Source organism: Bombina bombina, chromosome 1 (assembly GCF_027579735.1).
Source record: "Bombina bombina isolate aBomBom1 chromosome 1, aBomBom1.pri, whole genome shotgun sequence".
NCBI classification, from domain to species: Eukaryota; Metazoa; Chordata; class Amphibia; order Anura; family Bombinatoridae; genus Bombina; species Bombina bombina.
In genome coordinates this window covers 924,907,911-924,921,034 of record NC_069499.1, presented here as the reverse complement: position 1 = coordinate 924,921,034, position 13,124 = coordinate 924,907,911, and the positions used below count along the sequence as shown (strand labels likewise).

Below are 13,124 nucleotides of genomic sequence, written 5' to 3'. Positions count from 1 at the left end.
ACCCGAGTGAGTTGAGAGGCAATTATCCCATTTTTTTGATGTGTGGGATGATAGCTATGAGCTTCCAATAGGGAGTTTCTGTCCGTAGGCTTGGTATATAAAGATGTACCAAACCTACAGACCCTTTCATTTACCACCTTAAAGATGTTGAGGTCCAAAAAATGGACCATATCAGCATAATATTCCATTTTAAATTTGATTGGAAGTGTCAAACTATTTAATCCATTAACCCAGGAATTCAAGCTGTCAGTGGTGCCACGCCAGATAAGAAAAACATCATCTATATACCTGGTGTAATATACCACCTCTAATCAGGTATATAGATGATGTTTTTCTTATCTGGCGTGGCACCACTTGAATTCCTGGGTTAATGGATTAAATAGTTTGACACTTCCAATCAAATTTAAAATGGAATATGATGCTGATATGGTCCATTTTTTGGACCTCAACATCTTTAAGGTGGTAAATGAAAGGGTCTGTAGATTTGGTACATCTTTATATACCAAGCCTACGGACAGAAACTCCCTATTGGAAGCTCATAGCTATCATCCCACACATCAAAAAAATGGGATAATTGCCTCTCAACTCACTCGGGTCCTACGTAATAATACCGAGGCATGTAACAGGGAGATTCAATTGGATGAGATGTCCAACAAGTTAATCGCACGTGGCTATGCCAATGAGTTGGTGAGAGAAATTAGAGACAAAGTGGTGAAACGATCTGAAGGCGCAATAGTCGCCGCAAAAGACAACGTTACAACAGATGAATGTCTCAACTTTATCACTACTTTTGATCCCATGCACCAAAAAATGAAGAACATGGTTTCCAAACATTGGGACTTGATTAATACTGACAAAACGCTACCATTCCTGCACAAACAACCCCCTAGGGTAGTCTACCGCCGAGCCAAAAACTTGCAGGACTTACTAGTAAAAACTGACCCCATGAGGTGTTATGAGGGTACTACCTGGCTGAAGTCGAGCAAGAAGGGTTGCTTTAAATGTGGGGATTGTGTGACCTGTGACAGCATGTTGAAAGGAGAAACGTTCCAACACCCACATACCAACAAGCGTTATAGAATCAACTATAGACTCTCATGCATGAGCACCTATGTAATTTATATGTTGATTTGCCCATGCTCCCTTGTCTACATAGGCAAAACGGTCACTACATTCCGGGAACGTATGGCCAATAATCGCTGTGCGATTAGAGACGCCCTGAAGAAGGGTGACTCCGATCAGCCAGTAGCGCGCCATTTTGCCCGTTGTAAGCATAGTGTCTCAAGTCTTAGAACTATGCTCATAGACCATGTGCCACCATTAACAAGGGGAGGCAATAGGGGCAATCGACTTCTTAGACTTGAGACCAGATGGATATACATGCTGGATACCCTAACACCAAAGGGGCTGAACACCATGTTGGATTTTTCACCATTCTACATGGAATCCTAAATATTTCATCAATGTGGTTACAGACTCTCTGTATTTGCTAAAATGACGCCAACTAAGTTCACGTACAGTGTATGATTTGAACCAACATGTTACATGTTCCATATCATCTCCCATAAATCTCTTATCCATAAATCTCTTGTCCATGCCCTCTGGTATCTATCTTTCTGCCATATTCTGGGATACATGATTATAGTGGTTATATATTAGTTAGATGATAAAGCACAGGAGCTGGATAGTATTATGATATATTATATATGCATTTTCTCACTCCTGGCACATAGCTGATGTTTCATCTAAAATTATATATCTAAGCTAAGCCTTATATTAATCATGCCCTGCACTGTTTGTATTGGTCCTCCATATATGTAACTAGATCGTTGGATCTGTTTTAAATATAATGTTTTTAATCTCTATGTTAGCAACCATTTTGCAGTGCCCGGAACATACACATAAATTGTGGTGCTTAAAATTGATCGTTGTGTTTTGTTTACAAACAGATATCTGTGCCATGTCATTGGCTGACACACTGCATCTGTATGTTTCCTTGGCAACCGACGTCTGAGCGTGAATCACGCTGACGACGTCACTTCCGCCCGGCACCGCACACGGGCCGCATTCGCGGCTCGGCGTCTAATGGAGCTACACACATGTACTTAAGGTGATGGGGTAAATGATGGGGTATACCGCTTTTGTAATTTTTCAAGCTGTATCTTGCATTTGATAAAGGGGGCGTAATGCCTCCGAAACGTCATGCTATTTTAATGTAACTTATTAAATGTTATGTTTTATTTAACCAGCGAGTGCCTTTTCTGTGCTTGATATTTTTTCAAAGTGCACCCTGGGAGCTGCTATCATTTATGGAGTGCCTTTTCTTCTGACCTCGTTATATATATATATATATATATATATATATATATATATATATATATATATATATATATATATATATATATATATATATATATATATATATATATATATATATATATATATATATATACACACACACATACTGCATCAGACTGAAGGAAAAATAAAAAAAATATTAAAAAAAATATAAAAATTATTAAAAAAATTATTAATTTAGCACATGGATGAAAGAACAAGAATTAATTTATAAATTTAATATCACTCAAATTTAAATTTATCTTGAATATTTTTTCTTCTAGATATTTCCTCAAAGAAATATATTAGAGAATTAATTCAGCACAAAAATGTATTAATATTGGAAAATCATTCAGAGGATATTTTTGTTTATATTAAAAAATGAATTAATGTCTATGGAGTCATTTGAAAAAAAGGGTAATACTGAAATCAATATTCAACCCCTTCGTGTGTAATGTTTCCAATTCATATATCCATTGCTATATAGTTTTAGTAATATATATCCATTGATTCTATTTTTAATAATTCATTCTCGATATCTCCCCCTCTCCAGTTATTTTTCAATTTTGCAATTCCTGTATATCTAATTTCTTTTAGATTACAGTTGTTGCATTCTACAAAATGCTAGGGACTGGGAGTTCTTTATTTCTGTCTTCTGAGGCGTTCTCTATAGAGAGCATATGCTCACTCACCCTTTCTCTGACTGGTCTTGTCGACTCTCCCACATACTGTTTCCCACAGCTACAGCTTATCAGATAGATTATATTTCTGTCAATGCACCTGATAGTGTCTTATTTCATAATCTCTACCATTTATATCTGTAACATATGCCTGCCAGTACAAGTATCTCAGCAACTGTCCCACATTTGGACACTTATGTTTCTAACCCTAATGAGGGTATACCAGTCTTCAAGCTTCTTGTCCATGAACAAAGCCTTGACGTTGGCACACCTATCTTCAGTTCTTCTGTCCTTTAACCTTGCCCTAGATGGGCATTCCTGAACCATGCCCTGGAGTGGGCATTCCTGTACCTGATCCTACTGAGGTTATTCCTGAACCTTGTCCTGGAGTGGGCATTCCTGTACCTGATCCTACTGAGGATATTCCTGAACCTTGTCCTGATGTGGGTATTCCTGAACCTTGCAATGGCATAGGCATTCCTTCACCTGATCCTACTGAGGATATTCCTGAACCTTGCCCAGATGTGGGTATTCCTGAACCATGCCCTGGTGTGGGCATTCATATACCTGATCCTAGTGAGGACACTCTTGATTCTGAATCCAGTAAGGACACATTTGATATTGAACCAGAAGATGGCAAGAACTGGTCAAATCTTGCACTCTACACTCCTATCTCCTACTTTGAAGAAAGCCCTGCTATTGGGTTAGAAGTAGCTATAGCTTTTTCTTTTGGAGTATATCTAATCCTCAGCCAAGAGGTTAATTCTGAGGGTACTCAAATCTCTGATCCAAAGGTGGATAATCTGGTTTACAATCCAGAATGCTGCATCTCTATCTGAAGTTGAGGAAAGCCTATTCATATGTATAGGACTGGGTGCCTTTTCATTGGCTGTGTACATGGTCATCTGTCATGAAGTACATTTGCCTATCAACCCTCAGGATGATTCCATGGTTGGAAGCTCATTGTATGTTACATTCAAGCATCCTCACGATGACTACAAGAAAGATGCCTTCAAGTTTTGCTCTCATCATTTTCAAGATCTTTTGATACCTGAAATCCATGGCCTTCGCATTGTCATTTTGCTATTTCAAGAGATCTCCAACCTTACTTTCTTGATTTCGGAGTGGACTCACTACCTCCATGCAGCTACTATCGGCTCTCCATGTCATTGTTGTTCTCTCTCCATTTGGATTGCGTGGGATACCCGGAGGTTGCCTTTAAGAAGGGGGTTCTGTAACATATGCCTGCCTTATATCACTGTCCCTTTAAGACTGCCTTCCCTGCTACTGATAATCATACTGTTTCAAGGTAGGAAAATTCTGATTGGCTGATGGAATCAGCCAATCAGATTCAAGTTCAATCCGATTGGATCAGCCAATCAGATTGAGCTCGCATTCTATTGGCTGATCGGAACAGCCAATAGAATGCGAGCTCAATCTGATTGGCTGATCCAATCAGCCAATCGGATTGAACTTGAATCTGATTGGCTGATTCCATCAGCCAATCAGAATTTTCCTACCTTAATTCCGATTGGCTGATAGAATCCTATCAGCCAATCGGAATTCGAGGGACGCCATCTTGGATGACGTCCCTTAAAGGAACCTTCATTCTTCAGTTGGACATCGGAAGAAGAAGATGGATCCGCGCTGAAGGTCTTCAAGATGGAGCCGTTCGTCATCGGATGAAGATAGAAGATGCCGCTTGGATCAAGATGGTTGCCGGTCCGGATCTCCTCTTCTTCCCAGATAGGATGAAGACTTTGGAGCCTCTTCTGGACCTCTTCAGCCGCGGCTTGATAGAAGACTTCAGCTAGATTATGGATCTCCAGCCCCCGCTTGGGCTTGGATCAAGACTTCGGAGGACGGATCGGTGAACCTGGCATGGTGAAGATAAGGTAGGAAGATCTTCAGGGGCTTAGTGTTAGGTTTATTTAAGGGGGGTTTGGGTTAGATTAGGGGTATGTGGGTGGTGGGTTGTAATGTTGGGGGGGGGGTATTGTATGTTTTTTTTTTACAGGCAAAAGAGCTGAATTATTTGGGGCATGCCCCGCAAATGGCCCTTTTCAGGGCTGGTAAGGTAAAAGAGCTTTGAACTTTTTTAATTTAGAATAGGGTAGGGCATTTTTTTATTTTGGGGGTCTTTGTTATTTTATTAGGGGGCTTAGAGTAGGTGTAATTAGTTTAAAATTGTTGTAATATTTTTCTAATGTTTGTAAATATTTTTTTATTTTTTGTAACTTAGTTCATTTTTATTTTTTGTACTTTAGTTAGTTTATTTAATTGTAGTTATTTGTAGGTATTGTATTTAATTAATTTATTGATAGTGTAGTGTTAGGTTTAATTGTAGGTAATTGTAGGTAGTTTATTTAATTTATTTATTGATAGTGTAGTGATAGGTTTAATTGTAACTTAGGTTAGGATTTATTTTACAGGTAATTTTGTAAGTATTTTAACTATTTTAGCTATTAAATAGTTATTAACTATTTAATAGCTATTGTACCTGGTTAAAATAATTACAAAGTTGCCTGTAAAATAAATATTAATCCTAAAATAGCTAAAATATAATTATTATTTATATTGTAGCTATATTAGGGTTTATTTTACAGGTAAGTATTTAGCTTTAAATAGGAATAATTTATATAATAAGAGTTAATTTATTTTGTTAGATTTAAATTATATTTAACTTAGGGGGGTGTTAGTGTTAGGGTTAGACTTAGCTTTAGGGGTTAATACATTTATTAGAGTAGCGGCGAGATCTGGTCGGCAGATTAGGGGTTAATTATTGAAGGTAGCTGGCGGCGACGTTGTGGGGGGCAGATTAGGGGTTAATAAATATAATATAGGGGTCGGCGGTGTTAGGGGCAGCAGATTAGGGGTACATAGGTATAATGTAGGTTGCGGCGGTGTACGGAGCGGCAGATTAGGGGTTAATAATAATATGCAGGGGTCAGCGATAGCAGAGGTGGCAGATTAGGGGTTAATACATATAATATAGGGGTCGGCGGTGTTAGGGGCAGCAGATTAGGGGTACATAGGTATAATGTAGGTTGCGGCGGTGTACGGAGCGGCAGATTAGGGGTTAAAAAAAATATGCAGGTGTCAGCGATAGCGGGGGCGGCAGATTATGGGTTAATAAGTGTAAGGTTAGGGGTGTTTAGACTCGGGGTACATGTTAGAGTGTTAGGTGCAGACGTAGGAAGCGTTTCCCCATAGAAAACAATGGGGCTGCGTTAGGAGCTGAACGCTGCTTTTTTCAACTCAAATGGCCCCATTGTTTTCTATGGGGGAATCGTGCACGAGCACGTTTTTTAAGATGGCCGCGTCCGTAAGCAACGCTGGTATTTAGAGTTGCAGTGGCGGTAAATATGCTCTACGCTCCCTTTTTTGGAGCCTAACGCAGCCATTCTGTGAACTCTAAATACCAGCGGTATTTAAAAGGTGCGGGGGGAAAAAAGCATGCGTAGCTAACGCACCCCTTTGGCCGCAGAACTCTAAATCTAGCCGTTAGTTTGCATCTATGAGTGAATCTTCTACCAGTTTACTCCGAAGCCTGAACATCTTACATTGCTATATTTTTCCACTCATCAATCCTGCAGCAACTCCTATTAACTATAAGTCACAGTATCAATTTATGTTTCCATTGAAAATAGAATATATTGTATAGATATGTTTCACTCTCCATGAATAATACAATAACTTCTTGCAACTATGAATCACAGAATATCATCTATCCACGTCCAGGATACTCTTCCCCGAGTCAGGGGTCGGTGTCTCCAATTCCCTACCACTGCCCCGAGGGTCTGTGTCCGGAGCGCATAAACACCGGAACATGACAATTTCATACTCTCTACCATTTGTATGGGAGTGACCTTTTTCTGTCTCTGTGAGTGTCTGCAAGCTTTGCATGCCAAACATGGGTAAAAACATTTTACATTATTACCTAATAGATCTTTATCCTCATTCTTTTTCTTTCTTAGTTCTGTGGGAGCTATCATATTTTTATGATTGTTTACCTTTCTATATATTATATTTGGACTATCTCCTATAATATCTCTCAGCATCTCATCTAGCTTTAATATTGCCCAATGTTTCCTCAGAATTGTTTACACAATTTTATGATTGCTTTTGTATTGGGTTATAAATGAAATTGTACAGTCTCTTTTTTAATTTATTACCTAGATAGGTAGATATACCTCTATCTATAAATAAATAAAAAGAGAGAAGCGCTCAACCTGGGAACGAACAATAGCATAATAGCTTGTTCTATGGCTAGTTACCACCCTAGAAGCAGCCTCTTTTTGCTCAATATGTGCCTTTCACAGAGAATAACTTTTCTGTAGCATATCAGTCTGATCCTGACTTCACAGTACAGTCCAGCACCGAAATACCAGGCAATCCCTCTCTGAACGAGAGAAACAGCAAAACCCCAGATGTACGTTTCGGCCTAGTGTGGGCCTCGTCAGTGAGGTGCAGCCATATCCCTCTAGGCACACTGAGCAACGGGCCCATGTCTAGATTCCCACATCACACTTAGGGAGACTTCCCTAAGAGTCATAATTTGCATAAATAAATAAAAAGAGAGAAGCGCTCAACCTGGGAGCAAACAATAGCATAATAGCTTGTCCTATGGCTAGTTACCACCCTAGAAGAAGCCTCTTTTTGCTCAATATGTGCCTTTCACAGAGAAGAACTTTTCTGTAGCATATCAGTCTGATCCTAACTTCACATTACAGTCCAGCACCGAAATACCAGGCAATCCCTCTCTGAACGAGAGAAACAGCAAAACCCCAGATGTATGTTTCGGCCTAGTGTGGGCCTCGTCAGTGAGGTGCAGCCATATCCGTCTAGGCACATTGAGCAACGGGTCCACGTCTGGATTCATGCATCACATTTAGGTAGACTTCACTAAGAGTCATAATTTGCATAAATAAATAAAAATAGAGAAGGGCTCAACCTGGGAACGAACAATAGCATAGCACGTCTGGGGTTTTGCTGTTTCTCTCGTTCAGAGAGGGATTGCCTGGTATTTCGGGGCTGGATTGTACTGTGAAGTCAGGATCAGACTGATATGCTTCAGGAAAGTTCTTCTTTTTTAAAGGCACATGTTGAGCAAAAAGAGGCTGCTTCTTGGGTGGCAACTAGCCATAGAACAAGCTATTATGCTATTGTTCGTTCCCAGGTTGAGCGCTTCTCTCTTTTTATTTATACCTCTATCTATCCCTGTGAATCTTAGGGATTGCGTATTTGCTTCATGTACATCCAAAAAATGCCTTGCAACACTACTATCCATATTTTTATTAGTAATGTCATCCCTATGCTCTCTTATTCTGTCCTTGAACTTTCTTTTGGTTTTACCTACATAGAATTTGGGACAGGAGCACAACAGACCCCCTCTGTGTTGCAATTGCAAAATAAATGAATATCATAAAATTTAGCCCCATCAGTTGATTTTTTTGTTTTTGTTCTATTCATGTGTTCACAGGTGACACAATTACCACAGGGAAAACTTCCTGTCATTCGTATCTTTGAAAGCCAATCTACTGGTTTTGCTACATAATTACTATGAGTGAATTTATCTTGCAGATTAGAGGCCCTTTTTGCAGTCAACAACCATCTAGTGCCTACTTCACTAAGTACCTGCTCATCTGCAGTTAAAATCTGCATATTTTTCTTCAAGATATCTTGTATCTTGCTCCAATGGCAGTTGTACTTAGTAATAAGGCGCAGGGCATTTCCCTGAGGTTTTTTCTTACCATAAAGAAGCTCATCCTATTAGTTTTCTTTGCTCATAATATTTGCCTTGTTCACAGTCACCCACGTGACAGGAAACAAAGTTTCATATCCTCTGCGTGTTTCTCTAAATTAGCTCTACTAGAACAGTTTCTTCTAATCTGGAGAAACTGTCCTACAGGGATACCCAGAATAAGGTTATCAGGATGATGACTTGTAGCATCTAGAAGGCTATTAGTGGCTGGTGGTTTGCGGTAGTTTTCTGTAACTATAGTTTCCCCTTTTCTTTTAATTTTTATATCCAGGAATGAAATTTCCTCTTTGTCATATTGACAGGTTAATAAAATATTTAAATCATTGTAATTGAGTTTGAGGATGGAATTCAGCAGTGTTGTTACTGGCCCATTCAATAGTATCAAAATATCGTCAACATACAGTACCTCAGCTACAATTCTACAAATTTGTCAGTGTACTCACTAAATTTCTCAAAGACAATCTGTGACTCCCATGCCGTAAGATGTAAGCAAGCATACAACATTTTGCCCCCCCATTGCTGTCCCTCTAATTTGCTTATATATATTTTATTGTCAAAAGAAAATTTCCAGGACAAATTTCAATAGAAACTACAAAGTTTGTATGCTTTCCCGACTGTCAAGGAAATTCTCACATGCTTTTACCCATATTTTCTATCTTCTCTAATTAATGTTCTAATACATATGTCTCCCATAACAGAAATAAAGTGTCTACATATACTTTGTATGTATATAGTGCTTTTTATTAGCCCCTCAGATAATGCCCTCTGTCCTAACAAAACTAAATCTATACCCACTCAGGCTACCCATTTCTCCTTTTAATTCAAGATTGTGGTTACTATTTTAACTATAACCGATTATCTGCTGTGACATGCTTACAGGATTCATACATGGGGCCACATAAGTGTCTACCTGCTGATAAAAGTTGCATCTCCTTTTCATAAATTCTTAGCCCATATCCGGTTTGGTCCCTTATGCACCACCTACAACTTTCCCCTTTATATAAGCATTTACACCCTATATAGATATACTCACTATCTTGAGCGCAGCTCCTTTATATATTGAGCTTTATAAAGTCGTTTTCCTGTTGCACTGCAGATAGAGCCCTACTTTTACATATTGGTATCATTATTTCTTGTGAACTACCGCGTTTACTTTCTTTATTTAATTTGTATGAAAAATGAGGTGTACCTTGAGACTCAAGAGTAGTCTCTTAATGTTCATTTTAACCCTCTGTAGCCTGGATTATTTAGGATTCATTGTAGGTCCAAGAGTGGCCTCAAGAGATATTTAGAGGACTCCCAATTTTAAAGGCTAATTATATTGTTTTTGTTTTACACTCAAATGATAGAAGTTAAACTTGTTATGTTGGCATATTATTCTGTACCATTGTAATCCAAATGTATGCTTTCTATTGTTTTACTTGAGTTGTAAGCCTTAATTCACCTCAATAAAAAAAAAATGTAAAAAAAAAAAAAAAAAATTTTAAAAAAAGAGAAACACATTAATTTATATGCAATGCTTAAACCATTATGCAGTATACATGCATAACTGTTTAAATATTGAATATCAATGCAAGGCCTGACTACATTATACTGTATCTACAATTTTTTTAAATTAAATGCATGGTCATGTATAATTCATATTAGTTTAAGTATTGGATATAAAAATTAAAATGTAGATAATTCTTGCTTGATGCATTTATTATTGTAAATACAAATATATTTTTAAAACAGATATTTATGTTATAAAAGACAGTTACATTATAACTGCATGGCTATTATGCAATAAAACAATTGTAACACTAATGCCTTTTGTAACATGAATATTTAAAATATTTAAAATAAAACACAAGAAAAAATACATTCATTTATAAACAATAGTTAAAAGAATATGCATCATACATAAGAATGCGTAATATTTTAAAATTGTAGATAAATGCAATATTAACCCCTAAGATGTCCTAACCTAATCAATCCCATATAGGGGTGGTTAGTCAATTAAGGCCTAATAAATGGTAACCATCAATAATCCCCTAATCCACCACAATACATGTATGGGGGGTGGTTAGTTAATTAAGGCCTAATAAATGGAAACCATTATTAATCACCTAATCAACCCCCATACAGGTATGGGGGAAAGGGGGGTTAGTTGATTAAAGGGACAGTAAACATTACAAAATAAATCTAACAATGCAGAGCAGAGGCGCTGTGGAAGCTTTTTATTTTTATTTCTTACCAAATCACGGATCCCCTGGCCACTCACGTATCCAAAGCATTTTTTTTTTTATTCCATCAGGTTTGTCCATCTTCACAGAGCTTGACAGCACTCTTAGCCAGCTCACTTGCGCAGGTAAAGAGTAAACGCGTGCTCCTGCTGTGTATATGGGTGGTGTGTTTGATTTTGATTGACAGCACTCAGAGAAAAAAAAAATCAACTACTTTGTGGATGGCCAGGAAAGCCAAGCAATGGTAAATTTTTAATAGACATTTAAAATATTTCCACAGCGCATCTGCTCTGCATTGTTAGATATAATTTACACCTTGAGGATAAAGTTTATATTTAACATCACAGATTTGTATGGTTACTGACCCTTTAAGGCCTAATAAATGGTAACCATCATTAATTACCTAATCAACCCCCATACAGGTATGAGGGATGGTTAGGAGATTAAAGCCTAAAAGTGCTCATATTACAAATTGAAAGTAAACACGATCACTTGAAGTTAACACTTGAAGGGTTGGAGCCCTTTTCAGTTAACGTGATGATAAATGTTCACTATTCCGAATAGCTCAATGTATTCCTTTATGATTCCTCTATGTTCTAAGTGTATATATATATATATATATATATATATATATATATATATATATATATATATATATATATATATATATATATACACACACACACACACACACACATACATACATACACACACACACACACACGTCAAAGATGAGGCACTCGCTGTGATTTGATTTATTACTAGGAGATAAGCCTGCCCAGAGGGCAGTCTATTTTAAAAATAAATACAAACCCCAAACCTAAAATTACACAAAATAAAATAAATGTAAAATTACAGAAAATTATCCAAAATAAAAAATGTAAACCTTAACTAATACCCCTATAAAAAACAAAACAAAAATAAAAACACCCCCTAATCTAATACTAAACTACCAATAGTCCTTAAAAGGACTTTGTAGGGCATTGCCCTAAGTTAAACAGCTCTTTTACCTAAACAAATGACCAATTACCCCCTAACAGAAACCCCCACCCACCCACCAAACCCCCAAAATAAAAAAACCATACACTAAAAAAAACCTAAACTACCCATCGCATGAAGAGGAGCCTCCACGCCGCAGAGGAACACCGCTGAGGATCCACGCATCAGGGAAGCCAGCTCCGCATCTTCGCTCCGGATGAAGATAGAAGATGATGGAGCCGCCTGGAAGAAGACCTTCTCCCCCGGACTTCAGGAACAGTCAGTACCTATTTGGGGCTTAGTGTTAGGATTTTTTTTTTTTTTTTAAGATTAGGGATTGCTCAGTGTGCCTAGAGGGATATGGCTGTACCTCACTGACGAGGCCCACACTAGGCTGAAACGTACGTCTGGGGTTTTGCCGTTTCTCTCGTTCAGAGAGGGATTGCCTGGTATTTCGGGGCTGGACTGTACTGTTAAGTCAGGATCAGACTGATATGCTACAGGAAAGTTCTTCTCTGTGAAAGGCACATGTTGAGCAAAAGGAGGCTGCTTCTAGGGTGGTAACTAGCCATAGAACAAGCTATTATGCTATTGTTCGTTCCCAGGTTGTGTGCTTTTCTATTTTTATCTATGGAAATTAAAAAGCAGCCATCTTGGTCGGTGTTCAGACACGCCCTCCTTAGGCCCCAATACTTTAATGTGTAGGTAATACCATTTTTGGGTATAAGTGTATGAATAAAATAACTCATGCACAGCCACAATGCAGCATTGCTGAACTAGCTGAGGACTTACCTGACCCAGGCATGTCTGTTGTTGCTGTCACTGATTATCCCATTTTCCTATTATGAAATCTGTTCTTATAACAGAAACTCAAAAATTTAAGTACTTACCGGTCACATATACAGCCAAAGATGAAGAAGCCAAGAAGCCAGCCAATCAGGTAACATATCTGCTCTAGGGGCACCTTCCAATGATTGTCACAGACTAGGTCCCACTGGTAAGAAAGTGCATGTTCAGAGGTGAGATAGGATTCAGTTACAGTCATAAAACATTACACACAAATCTGAAAGTTAAGAGCAAACCATAATACTGATGAGCCAGCCATACAACCTTTTTCTGTATATACATTGTTATCATAAG

The 13,124-nt window shown here is 38.0% G+C and overlaps 1 protein-coding gene across 1 annotated transcript in view; it reads right to left on the bottom strand.

The window, feature by feature from the left end:
* Window positions 1-13,124, bottom strand: part of SLC22A31 (solute carrier family 22 member 31) — a 125,564-nt gene that overhangs the window by 85,245 nt on the left and 27,195 nt on the right. The window contains exon 2 of the mRNA XM_053694109.1: window positions 12,875-12,978. Within this exon, the coding sequence (XP_053550084.1) occupies window positions 12,875-12,978 (104 nt within the window). The remainder of the gene's footprint in view (window positions 1-12,874; window positions 12,979-13,124) is intronic.